Below are 20,466 nucleotides of genomic sequence, written 5' to 3' on the forward strand. Positions count from 1 at the left end.
CCCCCATGTCCCCTGCCACCCTGCGCCCCCCCATTCCCTCCAGCCACCCTGTACCACCCCCTATTCCCTCCAGCCCCCCTGGGCCCACTGCCACCCTGTGCCCCACCCCTATTCCCTCCAGCCCCCCTGGGCCCACTGCCACCCTGTGCCCCACCCCTATTCCCTCCAGCCCCGCCATGCCCCCTGCCACCCTGCGCCCCCCCTATTCCCTCCAGCCCCCCATGTCCCCTGCCACCCTGTGCCCCCCCATTCCCTCCAGCCCCCCCATGTCCCCTGCCACCCTGTGCCCCACCCCTATTCCCTCCAGCCCCCCCATGTCCCCTGCCACCCTGCGCCCCCCCATTCCCTCCAGCCCCCCCATGTCCCCTGCCACCCTGTGCCCCACCCCTATTCCCTCCAGCCCCCCCATGTCCCCTGCCACCCTGCGCCCCCCCATTCCCTCCAGCCCCGCCATGCCCCCTGCCTCCCTGTGCCCCACTCCTATTCCCTCCAGCCCCCCCATGTCCCCTGCTACCCTGCCCCCCCCCCATTCCCTCCAGCCCCCCCACGGCTGCCCCGCCGTCCTGGGCAGCAGAGACCCTGTGAGATCCCAGCGCCCCCTGCCCCCGGGCTGGCCCACCGTGGCGTGGATGCGGAGCTGGTAGTAGGTGCTCTGGTTGTTGTAGCTGAGGGAGCCGTTCAGCACCACGGTCCCGTTCTGCAGGACGTAGAACAGCTGGTGATTCTTGGCGTCGTCGGGGGTCACCTGGGGGAGGGGGAGCAGGAGAGTGGCCGTGCGTGAGCCTGGGACGACACTGCGCCAGGGGCTGCATTTTAACCCCCCCCCCGTGCAGAGCGCCGTGGGACTCGCTGAGGGAGGGACAGAGATGGGGGACCCTCGAAAGGAGGGGAGTCGCTCCCTATCCACAGAGAGCCCACGCCCTGCCGCGGCCACCAGGGAGCAGCCAGCCGGAGCCCCCTGCACCCCGTGCTGTTCCCAGCAGCTCCCGGGCTGCCCCCCAAGCTCTGCCAACAGCCTCTGCCAGGCAGTGAGTGCCAGCTGCCTGCCCCCGGCCAAGGTGGGGCTGGGGCAGAGCTAACCCACGTGTTCCCCACACTCCTGGGCTTTCCAGGGCGCTGGACACCTCCTCAGTGGGAGTCCTGCCCCTCACCCCCTCCAGCCATAACCCCCGCACCCCCTCCAGCCGTAGGCCCCCCACACCCCCTCCAGCCATAGCCCCCGCTAGCCCTTCCAGCCATAACCCCCCTCACCCCCTCCAGCCGTAGGCCCCCCACACCCCCTCCAGCCGTAGGCCCCCCAGCCCTGCCCCAGCGCTGCTGCAGCACATTTCCCAGAACCCCCTTCACGCCTCCGCGTCTCCACCGCAGGCTGCTGCCCCCCACCCCCTGCCCTCCACACATGCCCCACCTCTCGGGCCCCACAGGCCACCTGCTCTTTTGCACCAGCTGCCCCCGCGCGTGGTGGAGGCCAGCACGGGTCGATGCTGCTCTCTAGCGGCTGCCGGCGGAGTTGGCAGTGCCCAGCTGGCGAGTCTCCCTGGTGTGGGTTGCCAGAGCAGCCTGGACCTGGCCTGGGGGCTGGCGGACTGGGGCAGACATCCGCCCTGGGGGGTGCCAGGCCCCGCTGCTGCCCGAGGACGGGGCAGGTGGCGAGAGCTGCCTGTCACATCTGCTGGGCAGCGTCTCCCTGGGGAGAGGCCTCGGGCCAGACCCTTGTCCCTCTCTGAGACCCACCCCACGCTGGGCAGCCACAAGCAGGGTCCTGTCCCTGCCCCCTCTCGCCCCACTCAAGTGCCTGGGGCCGGAGGAGTGGGGAGCCACCATTGCCCTCTCCTCGGGCATGGGGGGCTCGCAGTGGGCCCCCCATGCAGCTCCTGAGGCCAGCCCTCCCCAGGCTGCTGGCTCCCCGGCGTGCGGCTCAGCTGGGGCCCGGGGCCCAGCGCCGGGCTGAGGAGCCTTGGGCACCCCCCCCCGCCCCCAGCCTGCAGCAGGCTGTTATCAGCCACCAGCCGCAGGGGTCCCCGGCCGCAAAACCAGCCCACCCGCCCTGGGCCCCGCAAAGCCGGCTCCCCGCCCCAGCACTCACCGACACGATCTCATACCGCACCCTGCCGGCGTTGCCCGAGTCGGCATCCGTGGCCAGCACTCTGTAGATGGAGCTGCCTATCGGCCAGGTCTGAAACACAGGACATGGGTGGGACTGGTCCGGGAGGGGCCTGTAGGTCTGGGGCAGCGCCTGGCAGCCAGGAAGTTGGCGCCCAGCCCTGGGCACTCCCAGCGGACAGAGCTGGGTCGCTCGCAGCAGCAGCTCTGGAGCCGGATGCACCACCCAGGGGATCAGGGTGCGGTGCCCGGAGCTGGCAGGTCTGGGGGAACCCGAGACACTGGGGACCCATCGCCCTGCGTACCGCAGCCCTGGCGTTTCCCCACTGTGCCTGACCTGGGGAGGCGGGACAGTGACAGCCCCCCCAGCCTGGCTCAGGAGCCCCCCATTCGGAGCACGCTGGCAGCCCTGCCGGCCCCGGGGCAGCCCCAGAGCAGCCAAGGCGTCTGGCCTGACGCCAACGCACCGAGGGCCCCACTGCCCTCACTTCGCCCCGAGGTCGCCAGCCCAGCAAGCCCGCAGGTCCCTCCTAGCATGCACTGCTCCATCGCCATGCCAGACGCCATGCCAGGCTGCCTGCTGGCACCCGCCCAGCGCCCTGCAGAGGAGAGCGGCTGCCCATCCTGTTCTGGCCGGCATGGGGCAGCCAATGCCAGGTGTGCTGGCTCTTTGGGGCAGTCGCTGGCTCCCTGGTGGGGCCTGCTCCCTGGGGGGGCTGGATCCTGGTGGGAGCAGCTTCTCAGGGCGGGGGCAGGCTCCTCGGGGCGGGGGCTGGCTCCGAGAGCCGCGGCTCCGTCCCATGGGAGGCCGGGTGGCTGAGGAAAAGCAGGGCCAGGCTCTGCCGCGCTGCCCCACGGGAGGCTGCCTGGCCGGCGGGGGAGCAGAGCCGGGCCGCGTGGGGAGCCTGCGGGGTTGCAGCGAGGGTCAGGGAAGGCCTGGCTGGGCTCGGTACCTCTGAGAGGTCGGTGATGTAGGGCTGGTTCTGGAAGATGGGGGGGTTGTCGTTCCGGTCCTCCACAATGATGGCCAGCTTCCCGGAGACCTGCAGGAGCAGAGGTGCCCGCTCAGGGCCAGGGGCTGGGGGCCCCGGCCCAGCCGCAACGGGCGCTGCTCCAGGCACGCTGGGGACGCAGTGTCTCAGGCTCCAGGCACAGCGCGGGTCCAACCAGCCCCCGCAGATGCCACCAGGAACCACTGGCTTATGCCAGGGCTGGACGAGACCCGTCCAGACCAGCTGCTGCCACGTCCGTCCCCAAAGAGCTGCCAACACAACGCACCCGCCCATGGGTGCATAACCTGCCCACACCCCACGGGCCCAGCCGCATACCTGCTGCCCCACTGCCCCCAGGCACGGCCCCTGCCAGCCCCCTGCCCTGCCCCACTGCCAGCCCCCCGCCCTGCCCCAGTCCCCCCCAGGCCTGGCCCCTGCCAGCCCCCCGCCCTGCCCCACTGCCAGCCCCCCGCCCTGCCCCAGTCCCCCCAGGCACAGCCCCTGCCAGCCCCCCGCCCTGCCCCAGTCCCCCCAGGCATGGCCCCTGCCAGCCCCCTGCCCTGCTCCACTGCCAGCCCCCTGCCCTGCCCCACTGCCAGCCCCCCGCCCTGCCCCAGTCCCCCCCAGGCACAGCCCCTGCCAGCCCCCCGCCCTGCCCCAGTCCCCCCAGGCACGGCCCCTGCCAGCCCCCTGCCCTGCCCCACTGCCAGCCCCCCACCCTGCCCCAATCCCCCCCCAGGCCTGGCCCCTGCCAGCCTCCTGCCCTGCCCCACTGCCAGCCCCCCACCGTGCCCCAGTCCCCCCCAGGCCTGGCCCCTGCCAGCCCCCCGCCCTGCCCCAGTCCCCCCAGGCACGGCCCCTGCCAGCCCCCTGCCCGCTCCCTCACCTCGGTGTTGATCTGGTCTGTCACTGTGATAATGACGCTGAGTTTGGCTTTCTCCTGTAAGGAAACATAAAGGGGGGGTGCTTTGCTCAAGGGATGCCCAGCCCCCCCCCAGCCCCCCTTCCCCGTTCCCATTGACTTGCCCCATATTTCACTTCAACGCCTCCCAGGGCAACTCATTGGGACCAAAGTGAGCTGCGCTCCCCAGAGATCCCCTCCCTGCAAACATGGGGGAAACAGCAGTGCCCCTCACTCCCGACCTACAGCCCCCAGCTACCCCAGCCTGGGACTCCTTTCTCGTCTGCTCCCGTTGCTGTGGAGGGGCTGCAGAATCAGCTCCCCAGCCCCTGCCAGGCCCTGCCCCCCGTCCCAGTGCTCCCCAGGGGAGCTGCTCTGGGGCTCCCTCCAGCACCCCGCTCAGAGGGCAGAGGCTGGGGAGTGGCCTGGAGCTCCACCAGGGAGCTGCCCTTCCCCAGGGAGGCTCCTGGTGCTGCTGCCAAGGACCTGCCAAGGACGCCCTCTCCCCCATGGGATCCGAGAGCGCCAGGCCCCACGGGGATGGGAGTCCTACGGCTGCTGCCTGGCCCTGCCCGGGAGAGGGGCTTCAGGGAGCAGGCCTGGTGCCATCTGGGCTGCACAAGGGCAGAGTGGCTGCGACGATCACCTGCTGCCCTGGCTCTGGTCTCTATTGTCTCCGTGCCCAGCAGCCCCGGCTCCCCCCTCACCTCACGGTCCAGAGAGGCCACCAGCAGCACCTCGCCCGTCGTGCTGTTGACCTTGAAATAGAAAGCGTCCTGCCCGCTCATGCCATAGTGTAACTGGTCGCCATCGGCGTCCACAGCCGTCAGCCGGAAGGCACTGGCTCCTGTGGGGGGGAGGGGGAGACGTCTTGGCTGGGGCAGGGCCGGCGCCTCCGAGGGCCAGCTGCTGCAGCCCCAGCTCTGACCAGAAGCTCGTCACAGCCTGGGCAGCTCATCCAAGCGGAGATGGAGAGATCAGTGCAGGCCGTAAGGCCCTTCCCAGGGAGAAAATCCCGGGGCCTAAAGGGCTCTTGGATCGAGCAGAGAAAGGCTGTGCAAGATCCAGCGGCGGGAAGCTGAAGCCAGATGAAGTGGGAATTTTCTGTCATGTTTTATGAATCCTGTGTGTGCCTCAGTTTCCCATATATTGTGCATGGCTACGGGCGGGGTGGGGGGGGAAGGAGGACAGTTTGTTCTCAGGGAGGCTAAGAGACATAGGTGGGCATGTCACCTGCTGTCTGAGCCAGGGTGGGGCGTTGAAAAGGCCAACCCCATATCAATGGAGCATCCAAGAAGACAATGGCAAACCCAGTCGCCAAGTCTCTGGGCTCCCCTAAGGACTCCCTGTGCTGTGCCCGCTGCCTGCCCAACCCCAGCGCTGGGTGAGTGTCGCTGCAAACGCTGGGCGAGGGGCATTGCCCCCGCGGAGGGGACACGTCTCTCCCGGCGGCGTCTGGCTCAGCTGGACTCGCTGGGCAGAGCTCCCGGGGGGAGCCGGGGGGCTGGAGCCCAGAGGAGGCGGTGGAGTCCGAGGAGGCGGTGAGGCCGCGGGGCCCACCCTGGAGGAAGCCTGAGCCCCCTCGGGGGTCTGGCCCACTGCAGGGGTCCTCCAGAGGCTGTTCCAAACTGGGGGGTAGCACTAGGACCCCTGACTTGTTCCAATGAGACATAAGGCAGCTGTCCCCAGTGCGGGTGATTCACCCCCCCGGGCGGGGGTGGGTTCTCCATCTCCTGACAGCCCACCAGGGGCCAAGCCGGAGACTGGGCGCCGTACAGGAAGCGGGTGGGGCTGTCAGGAGCTCAGCGTGGGCATCAGTGGTGCTGTCTGGCCCGAACCCTGTGACTGGTTCTTTGCATCACCCCGGCCTGGCCCTCCCGCCTCTGCACCGCACTCACCCACGGGCAGGTCCTCGGGCACAGAGACGATGCTCATGTTGAACCTCGGGGCCGTGTTCCCTGAGACTGCAAGGGAGACGTTGGCCCTGCGTTAACCCCTGCGTTGAGCTGTTCAGAGCTCCCCTTGCCCTGCTTCCAGGGTACTGCCCGCCCGGGGGTGCCAGCCCAGCCCCTGCCATGGCTCTCCCTGAGCAGCTGGCTCTGAGCTGCTCCCCAGGCCGCTGGGCGGTCCTTGGGGGTTACTGCTTGGCCCCCTGCCCAGAGCAGGGCACTCAGTTCCCAGTGCTGGCAGCTGCTCCAGGTCTTCTAGGTTGCCTGCCACAGGGGTAGGCACCTGCCCTGGGGAACCTGACCCTCAGTGCCCAGCCCCAGGGGGATCACAGCCCCCTGCCCCACCCCACTCCGTCCTCGTCCCCCATGTGTGCCATGCCCCCCTCCCGCCAGCCAGGGAGTGAAATCCTTACCCGCCACCGAGAGCAAGGGCAGCAGCAGCAGCGGGCGCCAGGCCATCCTGCCAAGGGGACCTGCTGGCACGTCGGGAGGGGGAACACAGAGCTTCAGCGAGAGGCTCCCTGCTCCTCTTGCCCCTCCTGGAACAGAGTCTCCTGGCCCCAAGGGCTGAACTGGAGCTCCTGGGACATGACCCGCCCCCCGCTGCCCCCCAGCCAGACCTCCCAGCAGTTCACACGCCAGAGCCCCGGGGCCGCGTGCGCTTGGGTGGGTCCCGCTGGCAGGGGCAGAGTGTGGCCAGGGGAGGGCACCTGGAGGGGGCAGGGCAGTGGATGGGGGGGGACCCCAAGGCAGCTGGGTCTCCAATGCCCAGCACACCCCGCGCCTCCGGGACCCCAGGCGGCACTCACGGCGCTGGGGAGAGAGGGCCCATCCCCCAGAGCGAGCAGGCCGGGGCCCGATCCTGCCCTCACTCCCAGGCTGGGACGTTTGAGCCCGTGGAGGAGGCGGGTGAGAGGAGATCCCGCAGCTCCACTTGGTCAGTCCAAGCACCGGCCCCACCACGCCCAGAGGCTCCCGCTGCCCCTCCCGCAGGGCGATGAGCTCCAGCCCCAGCTGCTCACGCAGGGCGGGTGCATAGGACGGGGAGGACACACCCAGCCCCCCTGGAGAGCTCTGTCTGTGGGGGGCTTAGGAGGGGCTCCCAGGGGCCTGGCTGGCCCGGGGGGTCTAGGGTGGGACGACAGCAGAGAGGAATCATGCTGAAGATCCAGACTCTGTGCGGGGCCCACCAGGCTGTCCCCCTGGGAAGGTTGGGCGCCCCGTCGCTCGGGCCTAGACGGCGCCCTGCAGAATCCACAGCAAGGGGCAATCCTGTCCCGGGCCCCAAGGACCCCTGCATCCCTGCTTCCCGGGGTGCTGCTTTGTGACGTGACCAGGCCCGGCCCAGCCGTCTCGGCTCCCCCATCCCAGCGCACAACCCTGCCGCGGGCAGGACCTCAAGCGCAGCCCTGCCCTGTGCCCCCTACCTGCACCCTGGGGCTCGCTCGGGGATGCTCCCCGCTGGTGCTGCGGCTCTGAGACCACAACAGACCTTTGTCTCCTGCTGTAATTGGGCTGATCAATCATTAACTGCAATTAGTTGGTCACAAAACCATCTCTCGCCTTCCTGCTTCCTTGAGCCCCTCCTCCCCACTGCTCTGGGGCAGGGTGCCAGTAGCAGGCCCGTGGGCTCTGCTTGGAGCTGGGGGGAGCCCTAGGCAGGGGTGGCTCCTTGGTGCTGCCAGCTGGGGCGTTAGGAGCTCCCGCTACTCCCCCCGTTGGGCTCGGGAGCATCTGCCCACAGCTCTGTCGTCCTGGGCCCCTGCTGCCCGGTCGCCCCAACTCCTCCCACCCTGCCGGGTGCCCAAGAGCTGCCCCACTGCCCTGCCATCCAGCTTTGACTCCCAGGGCCCTCTGAGCAGGGCCGGGCAGCAGGCAGTGCCAGGGTTGCCAGGGGGTGGGCAGATTGGCACTCTGGCCACATTCAGGCCCTGCCCATGAGTGGAGGGGGGTGACCCTACACTCACAAGGAGCCGCTGGGCCCATGCAGCATGACACTGGACGGCTGCACTGCGCAGAGCCCAGGACCCAGGAGTCCGAGGGAGCCTGAGCGAAGCGGAATGAGTGCCAGGAGGTCAGACTACTTGATCTCACGCCCCCCCTCTGGCCTTGACCTCTAGGAATCAGGATACAGCAGCTAAAGCATGGGTCTGGGAGCCAGGATGCCAGGGTCCTCTTCCCGGCTCTGACTGGCTACGCGGCCTTGGGTGAGTCCCTGCCCCTCAGTCATCGTCTGTATGGTGGGGTGGTGATTCTGCCCCGTCCCCCGGGGTAAATTCATTCCTGGGCGGGCACAGCTTCTCGAGAGTCCACTGCAGCCCTTCCAGGCATGGAGCCCCATGGAGAGACGCTGGTCTCCCGAGGGGGATGGAAGGAAGCAGCCGATGGGTGGGAGTGGAATAAGAGGCGGTTCTGCCCCCAGTTTCGTGTCTTACCCCAGGATCCTGGCCCGTCCACACTCACATCCTGCTGTCTGGGAGCCCTGCAGAGCTCGGGGCCCCTGCCCCCCATCCTGCCCCTTGGCAGGGGCTAAGGAGCCCCTCCCCTGGCGCAGCAGGGCCCCAGAGCTCACCCTGCACCACAGCACTGAACCGCTCCAGGGAGTCACGTGGCCTACTTCCAGGTCGCAGGGACAAGGGGGGATTGTGTGGCTCCTCTCAAGCGGAAGATGGGTTGGCGTAAAGGCACGGGGAGCGAGCGGGGCCGGAAATGGGGCCAGCCACCTGTGGGGTGCAGTGTTGTTGGGGGGCAGCGAGCGCAGAGAGCCCTGTGCCGCCACCCAGCCTGGCTGGAATGGGGCACCCTGACGGGTGGGAATGGGACAGTCTGGGAGCAGGAAGTTCAGAGCCACCCAGATCAACAGGGCCCCTCCAGGCATGCTGGAGGGTGGCAATGCCTGGCAGCCAGGTTCCCCGGCATGGCAGCGCCTGTTTGTGGGCTCGGCAGCTCTGGCCAGGGCCCTGAGAGCTCAGGGAAATCCCATTGCTAGCCCCTCTGGGGGCAGCCAACCCCTAGCCTGGGGCCCAGGCTCTGAGAGGAGGGAGCTGCCCCCTTTACCTCAATGGGACGGTCACTCTGAGCCCACATGACGACGGCCCATGGCAGTGGTTACCTATTGCACCCCATATTCTCCCAGGGGGTTGCCTCCCCTCCAGCCCCAGCCCACATCCCTGACAGCCCCCCCTTCCCAGTGCCGCAGCCTCCAGCGCCCTGACAGCTTCAAAGGCCCCGTTAGGGGTTTTCAAGACAACCCCGTGCAGCACACTGGCAGTGCAAGAGCCAAGTGACCCCCAGAGGCTGGGGACCCCAGGGATGTCGCAGGTTTGGGGTGAGCGATACCACCCCCAAAGGCTGACTGTGCCCCAGCCCAGCCACCTGGCCACAGCATACACGGGGCCTTGGTGATAACTCCCCATGGCAGCCCCATGGAGCCTCCAGCACCCCCGTCCCTCCTGCTTCCCAGCCAGAAACAGGCCGGGGCAGCTTCCCCAGGCTCCCCCCACCTCTGACAACAGGCCAGGAAGCCAGGAGCAGCCAGCACCCTCCAGAGGCGTGCTAGGGAGCCCCCACCCCTCCCCCCGGGCCAGCCCCAGTCACTCACACCTGCCCCTGAGTCCCGCCTCTGGGAATGGTCATTGCCAGGTGCTGGCCTGACCCCTTTCCTTCCCCCTCCCCCACCACGTCTCTGGGCATCCCGGCACAGGCTCTTCCAGCCCCCCCTCAGCTCCCAGGGGGAAGATATCAGAGGGAATGACCCAAATGCAGCCAGAAGGCCTCCGCTCTCATTTGGGCACCATATTAAGAGCGAGATTTCCCCACGTGCCCAGCTCTGCTGTGACACTGATGGATGCACCTGAGAGCACCACACCTTGTGGACCTGGCATGGACCCACCTAGCGTCCTCCCTGGGCTCTGCTGCTGGGGAGGGGGGCATGCACTCTGCCCCTTCAGAGCCCGGCCCGCCCTGTGCCATCCCAGGTTATTTTCTGACGTTATCACCATAGTTTGGAAACCAACCAACTAGCCAATCAATAAACAAGAGAGTGGAGACGTCAGGGTGTCCAAAGGGCACAGGGATGCAGAAGGAATCCCCACCCTGGGCAATAGGCTGCCCCAGGAAGGGCTGGGTGGCCAACAGAGGCTGTGGGCCAGAGTCGGTGTCTGACTTCAGCACCAAGAGCCCCCTCTGACTTGCTGCAGGGTCCTGGGGGCAGGCCAGGCCACATTCCTTGGGGATCCGCAGCCCATAACATGGGAAGCGGCCACCCCATTCGAGGGCTGTGGGTGCCACCAAGAGCATTTCCCTGGCCCCAGGTGCGGCCCAGCATGCTGCTGGAAGGTGCATCTGCCATGCCTTCCCCTGGCACCAGGTGCCAGCAGACTGTGGGGCTGCGCCAGCCTGGACAGCTTGGCTGGTTGCTCTGTGGGGTTTGCCCACGGGACTCAGGGTGAGCAGCCCCACCCCTAGCAGGGAGATGCCGAAAGGGCAGGGCTTGGACCGACAGCCTGCCCCGCCGCTCCAGCCCGACACCTTGCAGCTGTGCCCAGGGCAAGGGTGTCCCCAGGGACCCAGCAGCAGCTGGTTGCCCATGTGCTCCAGCAGTGTGTTGGGGGCTGGCAGGCAGTCACAGCTAGTTACTAACAAATGTCCCGCACTGTGAACAGAACAACTGCCCCCTCCCCAGTGCCTGCTGCCATGCTGGGCATCAGGCCTCGCATGCCAGGCTGCGTCCCCCAGCCTCGCAGGATTGCCTGCTCCGGTGTGCTGGAGGCTCTGGGTGGCTGGAGTGCCGCCCTGCAGGGTGCTGCTCTCACCTGCCTGGAGCCCCACACACCTTGGGGGGGCTCGTGCCCATGTGCTGGGCTGGGCTCTTACTCACCCCTGGCATAGAGGGCTGGGCCATGGGCAGGAGTCTTGCCCTGAGTCCAGTTACAGCTCTGCTCTGCCTGAGTAGTCGGGTGCCAAGGGGGGTACCTAGCTGGGGGAGCAGGCACTGCAGTGGGCTGTGCAGCCCCCAGGGAGGGCAGACACCAGGCTAACATGCAGCTGTGGATATTACGCCAGGTGGCTTGGAGGTGCTTCCTGGAACCCACAGATCCTGGCACCCCCTGGCAGCACCCCTATTGGGGATACTATGGAACTCCCTCCCTCACCCTCTGTCCCTGCCTGCTCTGAAAAGCAGGGAACGTTCACACCAAAGGCTGCTCTCTGGGGCGAGGGGCCCCCTGAGCCGCACGCCAGGGCACTGGGGAAAGCCGTTGCTTCCGGGCAGCAGAGAGCTGAGAATCTGGGTCCCTTCCGGAACCTAGCTTGGGGGCCTGGGGAGCCCACTGGGGGCAGGGAAAGGAGGTATTGTGGCAGTTCCCTGGACTGCACTATACAGGGAGTCAAACTACACAATCACATTGGTCCCACCTGGCCTGGTAATCTATGGGGGTCAAAGCAGGGCTGCCCCTCTCTGCTGGGTGCGCCTAAGAGTGACCTCCAGTGAGCCCCTCCTCCCCATCTTCATTCCCCTTTGCCCATGGAGACCCCTGTGCCTGGCACCTTGGCCTGCCTGGAGGTGCTCCAGGCTGCCCTGGGAGGCTGGTCGCAGGGCTGAGCCATGTGAGGGGCTCCCACTCTGCAAAATCCCTGCTGCTCTTGCTACATATTTAACTTTAAAAAGCATTTGTTACATTAGTACAGGGCATCAGGACACCTGGGTTCTAGGTCCAGTTCTGGGAGGAGAGTACAATGTAGTGGTCACAGGCATGGCTGGAAATCAGGCCTCCACCACAGACTCATTGTGGGACCTGGGACAGAGCCCATCCCTGTCTCCGTGCCTCAGTTTCTCCATCTGGGAAATGGGCATAAAGGTCCTGACCAGCCCAAGATCCAAGATAACATGTTTCTTCCTGCAGGCTAAGGTAACTTGGTGTGAGGTGAAGCAGCAGCCACATCAAGCCCTTCTTGGGCAGCCTGGAGGCTGGGACTCTCCGATTGCTCACATATTGCCATGGGCACCTTGCTGAACAGACAGCTTTCCTGGCACCTGGCTCCGCTGATGTTTGTGCCAGGCGTCTCCAGGCTGGTCCGGTGCTACCCCAGGCAGCGTCCCCCTTGCAGAGCCTGGCTCCCAGCGAGGGTAGCTTTGGTGCCTTTGGGGTTTGCCCTCCTGCCCTTGGCCCATTACCAGCTGTGTCTCCTTGGCAGGGCAGTGCAGTGGGGTACCCAGTGCAATGGGGACGCCCTGCGCTGGGCATGCTGTGAACCCCCCCTTTGGGCTCAAGGGGCACAGTGCTTAGGTGAATTGTGGCCCCTGCTTTGGTTCTGGGGGGCCCCCTCCCCTGGGAGGGTCTGTGCTTCACCACGGCGTGGGTTAAAGGGCACCACGTTTGGGTGCATTAGGGCCCCAGCTCTGGCTGCCCGCTTGCCCCGTGGGGGCTGAGAGGCGCCGGCTGTGGGTGCAGCCTGTCCTCCCGAGCGCAGGGCTCCGCCGAGCAGGATTTGGGGGGCAGCCTTTAGGCACGTTACGGCCCCGGCCCCGGCCCCAGGAGGTTGTGAGGCGCAGCCTTTAGGCGCACTACGGCCCCGCCCTGGTTTGCCCCGAGCTCCCCCTCTCCTTGCCCTGGTGGAGCGGGCCGCGGACTGGTCCATTCGTGCCGCGGGGGGAGGCTGCTCCTGCGTGCGGCGCGGCCGGTTCCATCGGCGGCGGCCCGGGGGGGCCGCGGCACCATGGGGCGGGGCTGAGCGCTGGGCCCGAGGAGCCAGCGCCAGGCAGCTGCACCGCGCCCGCGGCCTCCAGCGCCCGGGCCATGCGAGCGGGCTGAGCCCGGCCGGCCGGCGGCAGGTAGGGACCCCGGGCGGCGGCCTCGCCCCCTGCCCCCCGTGGGGCGGCTTGGCCAGGGGCCTGCGGGCTCTGGAGGGGGGAGCCCGGGGCGGCGGGGGGGGGTGTGGGTGTGGGTGTGGGTGTGGGTGGGGGGTGCGCGCACGCGCACCGGGGGGTAGGTGCAGGCACAGCCCGGGGCGGGGGGGAGGTGCACACAATCACACACACACACGCGCGCAGCCCGGTGCGGGGGGGTGGGCGGGGGGAGGTACACACACACACAGAGCCCGGCGGGGGGGAGGTGCACACACACACAATCACACACACACAGAGCCCGGTGCGGGGGGGGAGGTGCACACAATCACACAATCACACACACACAGAGCCCGGTGCGGGGGGGGAGGTGCACACAATCACACACACACACACACACACAGCCCGGGGCGGGCGGGGGGAGGTGCACACAATCACACACACACACACACACACGCGCAGCCCGGGGCGGGGGGGTGGGCGGGGGGAGGTGCACACAATCACACACACACACACACGCGCGCAGCCCGGGGCGGGGGGAGGTGCACACAATCACACACACACACACACACACACAGCCCAGGGCGGGGGGGTGGGCGGGGGGAGGTGCACACACACACAATCACACACACACGCGCGCAGCCCGGGGCGGGGGGAGGTGCACACAATCACACACACACACACACACAGCCCGGGGGCGGGGGGGCGGGAGGTGCACACACACACAATCACACACACACGCGCGCAGCCCGGGGCGGGGGGAGGCAGACCGAAAGAGCGGCCACACTAGGTCAGCCCAGCGGTCCTATCAACCCTGCGTCCTGTCTCTGACAGCGGGCAGTGCCAGGCGCTTCCGAGGGAGCGAAGGGAACGGGGCGATTACCGAGCGATCCCTCCCGTCGTCCAGTGCCAGGTTCCGGCCGACAGGCAGAGCCCGTGGTCGTGGGTGTGGAGGGCAGGAAGGGGGTGGGTCAATGGTTTATCTCTCTCCTGCTGTCTGGGATGCGGGGACAGGTGCTCCCGGGCAGGGGGCTGGCGTCGCAGGGAAGGTCCCTGCTGGGCAGGGTCCCTGCTGGTGACTTTGTTCGGATCAGGGTATAGCGCAAAGGGGCTGCAGGGGGAGGGGTCCAGGTGTAGGCAGCGCCCGGGGCAGCAGGGAAGGGGACCAGGGGGAGGCAGTGCCTGGGGCTGGGGGTGCATTGAGGTTACTCTGTCTCTCTGTAGAGGCTGGTTACCTGAGCCCCTGTAAAAGGGGAAAAGCCTCGGGCTGGCGGATGGGAGGTGGTAACTAGCCACATGGCAGGCTGAGCTAGGCCAAGGGCTCTTGTTGCCATGTACTAGCGTAGCTCAGCTTGGACAGTCTGCTGACTCTTGCTGCATGCCCCTGCTGCAGGCTGTCGGACCAGGGCTGCTAGCCAGTGGCTCCTGGGGCAGGGATTCTGACCCTGGCCACTATGGCCTGCTGGTGATTCTGGGGCTGGCAGCTGGAGTGCTGGGATCGAAGGAGGTGGAATTATCATCATCAGGTGTTCCTACGGCGGCAGCCCCAAAGGGCCTGACCCAGGTCGCAGCCCCAGTGCACTGGTGCTGCACAAGTGTCTAGTGACAGATGGCCCTTGCCCTGGATTGCTGGCTTGGCACCGGGGGCCCGCACAGCCCTGGCTTGCCTCTTTAAACACATTTCCTCTCATGTCCCTCTCCCCTGGGGACGGGCTGCCCAGTTCAGCTGCTTGTTTGGCCCTTGCCTTTCGCTCCGCTTAGACATTGGGACCAGTCAGCCTGGCTCACGAGTTCTCGGGTGTTGCTGCCGGGCTGCAGCTTGGAGATTCTGAGTGCTGCAGGGGACTTCAGGTTTTCTCCTGGCACCCATCACCGTGGTATCGGAGCATGTCCCCATTACCAGCCGGGCATCACGAGGTCCCTAGTGGGTTTCAAGGCATCTTTGGCTCTCAGTGCTGCCCTGCATACAGGAGGCTTTGTGTGGGGTCATTTTGGGGGGGTGTTGAATACTGCACAGGGGTCCCAAACTCTGCCCAGCCAGGGGCTGTGTTGGCAGCTTGCATGGTGCGCGGTCTCTGAGTTTAACGTAACGTGCTGGTCCCAGGTCCTAGACCTTGCTCTGAGGGGACTGGCTTGCATCTCCATAGGCACGTTGCATGTGGGGATTTAGTCTCGTCAGGCGGAAGTTCTGCATTGTAGACCTAAGTTGGACTTTATTCACTCCAGTGTGACGTCATCTCTTAAGCCGTGCTGCTGGGGGAAGTAGCTACGATGCTCCTTGCAGCTCCTGACAAACCCTGTGCTAGAACAGGGTGCCGTGAACGGGCCACTGTAAACCCTGCACCTGAGATCACCTTTCTCCCAGGCTGGGTCCACCCCTGTGAGTGGGCAGCTCCCTGAGGGGGTGGGGGCTGTACGATGGACCCTGGGCAGGCCGGAAGCTGCAGAGCTGCCAGCCCGGGTAGCAGAGTTGAATAGGATGCACGCTCCAGAATTGTTTTACTTGAAAGGGTTCTGCAAGAGAAATGACTGAGGGAGGGCTTGCGTTTCCAGTTGCAGATCTGTTCTCAGACAGCCTCTGTCAGGCTGCTGAGCCTGGCTGTGGCTGGCTGTTCTTGAAAAATGGCTCAGCCGGGTTCGCTTATTCACCTGGTTACCCTGCGAGGCGACAGGACTCCCCGCCCCTCGGACTCCCCCATTCTGTAGGCTCAAGGCAGCCTGGCCTTTCCCTATGGAGGCAGGTTGGTTAGGGTGACACCCCCAGTTCAGCTCCAGCTTTTAAAACTGGTTCTCATCTGATGGAAGGGTCTCCAAACTTTACTTGCCGCCCCCCCCCCGCCCACAGTCCCTGAGGAATTTAAAGGACACTTTGTGCAAGACCTGGTGAAACACAGAGCTCCCTCTTCTGGTTCAACAGGAGCAGTCCGCTAAGAGTTCTTACCCCAGAGCTGGGGGGAACTTGCTTTCTCTACTGAAGTTACTAATTTTCAGCTCCACTCAAACCCCAGGAAAATGTTTTGTCAAATGGCGAAGGAGCAGACGTGACGGGGGGTGGGGTGGGGTGGGAATCTTGGTTCTAAGCACCTGGCAAGCATTGCCACTAGCAGTGAGGCTTACAAAGAAATACATGGAACGCAACAGAAAAACTGCCGGGCAATTGTTCTCTAGCCTGCCAGGGCATATAACGCACTTTGCAGCCAGCATCCATCCGTAGTTCTCTGATTACTTGTATGCGGTGTATGGGGGGGGGGGGGGTTCGCACCTAGGGACTCATGGGGGGTGAGGGGAGAGAAGTGTAGGTCATTAGCTTATTAAATACAGTGTTTAAAGGCCTAGTCAATGAGCAGTGGATTCTAGCGAGCCCGGCCCAGGCCATGTGCAGAGTAAATCATTCTGGCTGTTTTTTTCTAGAAGTGGAAATTCCACTGGCTAAACCTGGTTGCCAGTGTGAGCTAAACGGTGCCAAAGCAGAAGCGCTGTGTTGTTCTTGCCAACTGCTCTGCCCTGTCCCCTCTGTTGTGGGCAGCGCTGCCATCCCCAGGCTGAAGGAATCGTCACGCTCCCCCAGCTCCTTTCTCCGCCACATCCTGAAAACCCGACTCTTCCTCTCCACTCTGGCAGCTGAAATGCTTGTTGGACCTGCTTGCCATAATCGCTGCGCTCTCTGGCCTCCTGGCTCTCCCCGCAGTCTGCCCAAACCCAGAGCTGCTAATGCGACAGGCTGGGGTGATTCCCATAGCCCCTTTGACCCATTGTCCGCACCTCCATGGCCACCTCCTGGGTCCTGTCTCTAGTGGTGTCCCACGTTGCTGTGGTAATGATGCCAGCCTCGCTGCCTGACTCTCACTCCTATCTGTGTGCCTGCTGCCGCCATGCACGGAGCTCCCCCTCCCAGCCCGCCCTGCAGACAGACTCCTCCTGGGCCGCCCACAAGCACTGACCCAAGAGAAGAGGAGGAGGTCAAACTGCCACTGTCCTCTGAGTCGCCCCAGGGTGTCCGTCTCTCAGGCTGAACTGGGGCACCTCATCCTGGGGAGGCATGCAGCCTGGTTTCTGGACACCATCCCGCCCAGGCTTCCTGGATGAGGATGAGCTCGAGAGGACCAACTCTTGGTCCCTGTGATTCACACTCTGCACTAGCTCTGCACCCCTCCGTTTCCCCAGCCCCTCCTTCTCAGGATAATAGGAGTACAGAATTGATGCAGGCCTGCCCTTTACTAGCTCTTGTCAGAGGGAGAGCGAGCTGGTTTCTTATGCCACTGCAGTGCTTTGTGGGTAATTATGCACATTGCTATGAAAATAATAAGGCCGGCTTCATAGCGGTGTCTAAAAATACGACTAATGCAGCAAGCTGGTTGAGGTGCCTTTGTTTGTCACCTTTGGGTGTTTGCTTTGCAGCCAGCCTCGCCGTGGGAAGCTGCCCTCTGTGCAGCTGAGTCTCTTGGGGTGGGATTTGGGCTTTTAGATGAATTCTGGCCCCGCTTCGAATCTTGTTTCCAAGGGGCAGCAGAGGCCCTCAGGTGGCACTTCCGGTGGGATCGGTGCAGGAGTCTCTCCTGGGGTGAGTCCAGGAGAGCGTGGTGAGGGCGGGAGATTCTTGTGAGCGACTTGTTCCCCTCCTGGGGGAGCTGGTGACGGGATAGGGAGCCTTTCTTCCCCAACCTGAATCCAGCCCAGAGCAGCAGTGACCAGTGGTGATCCCCATCTGTTTGGGAACTTATATGAGATGAGTAGGATCCTAGTGGCTGGGTGCCCACCTGGCACAGACCATGGCCAGGACTGGCTCCGATTGGCCCTCTGGCAATGTTTGAATGGAGCGTGAAGGTGATGCTGGCCAGCGAGCTCTTTGGGGCTTAGGTGGCTGGCAGCTGTAGTTTGGCTTAAGGGCACCTGGCCCCACCCGATTCCCTTTTTTGGACATTCTGCATCCGGTCAGAGCAAAGCACCAGGGCAGGGAGCTAGAAACTGCCGGGCTGGGCCAACCCCAAGGCAGAAACCCCTGCATCTCTTATTTTGTTACTGCCCGAAAGCACATGGGTAGGGTTGTCAGTTTTGGTTGGACGTATTCCTGGAGGTTTTGTTACATGACATAATCCTTAATTAAAGATTAACTTTTAATTCCGGGAGACGCCAGGACAATCCTGGAGGGTTGGCAACCCTGCACATGGGCTGCCTCTGACTACTGATGAGGCACTTTTGCTTCCCCAGGAGCGTGTGCCCTGATCTTGGAGTTGGCGCTGTGTGGTGGCTGGGGCTGGTATCTGTACGGCCACACGGAGAACTCGGAGCTCGTGCTCAGCAGGGCTGAGCAAAACCACAAAGGTCTTCTGTTGAAACCGACTTAATGAAAGGGCTGCTGGGCTGGGGAAGTGGAGTCGGTCGGGAGCCAAGGGAGTAGAGAGAACCAAGTCGTGTGGGCTGAGTGGAATCTGCCTCTCTGGGGGCTGGCGCTGCTCGAAGTGCTTGGAGCTGGGTGGGAAGTGCGTGGTGGGAGAGGCATGGTTTCCTCTGGGCCATCTCGTCAGTCCTGGTGGCTCTGGGATTGTGAGGGGAAAGGCCTCTCAGCCTGAGAAAGAGGAGGCAGTACCCGGGCCCCTGGGCAGCTGGGCAGCTGCCCTGGGGTCCCAGAGGAGGGGGCAGGACAGTGCCGGCCCCCCAGGTGTGCTCTGAGCCTGCTGTCGCTAAGGCCCGTGGACAGCGTGAAGCTCTGGGCTGTTCTTGGCCATTGAGAGCGCTCGCGCTCAAGTCCAGCAGAGCTGAACGCTTGAGGTCGGGGCTGTCTCCACACCGGTCTCTGCTGCTCCGCAGGGTCCTTCCACCTGCTGGCGGGAGTCGGGAACTCCCACGCTGTAATAAAGGAGAGATTGCCAGGGAGCGGTGAGTGCCATCTGGAGCCCCCGGCAGGTCTGGTGACCTGAGCGGCATGCTCTCACAGGGAGAGGCCTCACACGGCAGGGCAGATGCAGAGCTCTGGGGAACAGCAGGAAACGGTGCTGCTGTGCTCTCCGGTTTGCAAGCTGAGCACCTTCCGGTTCTTGCACAATGAGGTTAGAGCAGCATCCAGCTGAGGCCAGCGCCTTTCCTACCCAGTGCAGTGTTTGCTGATGCCTAGATTCCCCGCCTGGTGTTTGCAGACCTGGTCGCCTGGTGGGAATAAGCATTCCCCAGCAGTGCCCTTCAGCACTCCAGGGCCAGGCTGGCTGGCCCCATGCGAGTGCCGGGTGGTGTGTGTGTTAGCACTCCCTGCGCTGGAGTGTGAATGGTGTGTCCTCTGCTCATGGCCGCCACTACATCTGCCTTGTAAAGCAGCGCGTAGATGGCGGTCCCTGGCTGGAGCAGTAAAACCTGCTGCCTCGGACTGCCCTGGTTTATGGCTCCCATTCATGGAGCACATGGAATAAATAAAGAGGAAAGAGACTTTTAAAATCCCCATTGATTTGTGCAGTGGAAGTTGCTACTGCTGTGACAGGAGTGTGTCTGTGGCTTTGCCTGTGTGGGCCATGGGCTCTGTGCTGGGGAACTGGTTGGGCTGGGAGCCCAGAGACAGCTAATGAAATTGGGGTGATGGAGTTTTGTTTGAAATGGAAGAGAGTTCATAGGGAATTGAATTACCCCTGTTAGAGGAATGCAGCAGTGATTACCAGGGGGGCTGAGGGCTCTTCCTGCAGGTGCCTGGCCCTGGTGGGCTGTTCTGGGCAGCGCTTGGTGGCTGTGCGAGTGGTTCTGTGATTAAAGCAGAATCACCTGTTGTTAAAAAGCCAATACGGGACGTTCCCCTAATTCAGCTAGGATGTGACTGATCTGCCCAAAACCTTGGCCCACGGGGGCTGGATTAGGGTGGGAAGGAAAAGCAGCCCCGTGCAGTGAGCTAGGCGGGCTCTAGAAAAGTGGGGTTCTGACTTTTCCAATAAAGGGGAAGGGGTCTCCTAAAACTACGGTTTTCGCCCCCTCCACACCTTGGCTGGCTGGACTCAAACGCCCAGTCTCTGCTGCTGATCTGGCCTCAGGGCGTCCTGCAAGCGTGGAGAAGCCACTGTCCCTGTGCTGTTTGGGTGGAGTCTTGCACACGGGAGCAGCTGCTTTTAGACACGGCTGTCCAATACAAACTGTTAGCGCTGTCACCAGTCACGATCACGGGACCTCCGCTTTGCCCAGAGACCCACAAGCTGTGTGCCAATTGGCATGCAGTATTTCTCTGAGGAGAGGTGAATTGTTGCCTGTGGTTCCGGAGCTGGCAAAGGCCTGAATCTCGAGGGCCTCGTGGGCTGGAGTATGCGCTGGGCAGTAGGAATCTGCAACTGCCTTGTGTTTGGGGAATGAGGCTAGTTGCGAATTGCTGGCTCCCCTCAGGGAAGGGCCATGGCGGGGAGTTAGGGGGTCACCCAAGGCACCCTGTCTTGGCATGTCTGTGCTTTGAAAAATGTGTGTGTGCGCATGGGGCGGGCAGTTTTTTCCTAAAGAAAACGCCCACATCTGCGTCGTGCTCTCAATGCGTAGGGTATTTGCCCCGCGCAGACCCAGGGTGACGTCTGCCACTCAGTCACTGTTCTACAGCATTGGCCCAGCCATGGCAGCTCAGAGTGGCTGGAGAGGTGCTTGGTAGGGCTCTCCTCATGGCGTGGTCCTGCTCTGCAAAGCGTCTGTCTCAGATGGAGGGAGGACGGGAGTGGGGTTCCA

General features: G+C 64.5%; 2 protein-coding genes across 3 annotated transcripts in view; one reads left to right on the plus strand and one right to left on the minus strand.

The window, feature by feature from the left end:
* CDHR2 (cadherin related family member 2) overlaps positions 1-7,472 on the minus strand; it is a gene marked incomplete at its 5' end in the record, with an annotated part of 32,375 nt that extends 24,903 nt beyond the window's left edge. Inside the window, 8 exons of the mRNA XM_084636735.1 lie at positions 620-745; positions 2,087-2,176; positions 3,057-3,146; positions 3,982-4,035; positions 4,704-4,843; positions 5,895-5,960; positions 6,359-6,421; positions 7,373-7,472. Of these exons, the coding sequence (XP_084492861.1) occupies positions 620-745; positions 2,087-2,176; positions 3,057-3,146; positions 3,982-4,035; positions 4,704-4,843; positions 5,895-5,960; positions 6,359-6,421; positions 7,373-7,472 (729 nt within the window). The remainder of the gene's footprint in view (positions 1-619; positions 746-2,086; positions 2,177-3,056; positions 3,147-3,981; positions 4,036-4,703; positions 4,844-5,894; positions 5,961-6,358; positions 6,422-7,372) is intronic.
* A 5,110-nt stretch (positions 7,473-12,582) lies between these two features.
* RNF44 (ring finger protein 44) overlaps positions 12,583-20,466 on the plus strand; it is a 31,857-nt gene continuing 23,973 nt past the window's right edge. Inside the window, exon 1 of one of the 2 annotated variants that reach the window (XM_084636502.1) lies at positions 12,583-12,777. The gene's annotated coding sequence lies outside the window, so the exon portion shown is untranslated. The remainder of the gene's footprint in view (positions 12,778-20,466) is intronic. The other variant, XM_084636504.1, reaches the window with a different exon arrangement.

This window comes from Lepidochelys olivacea (assembly GCF_965140295.1).
Source record: "Lepidochelys olivacea isolate rLepOli2 genome assembly, chromosome: 8".
In the NCBI taxonomy this organism is placed as follows: Eukaryota; Metazoa; Chordata; order Testudines; family Cheloniidae; genus Lepidochelys; species Lepidochelys olivacea.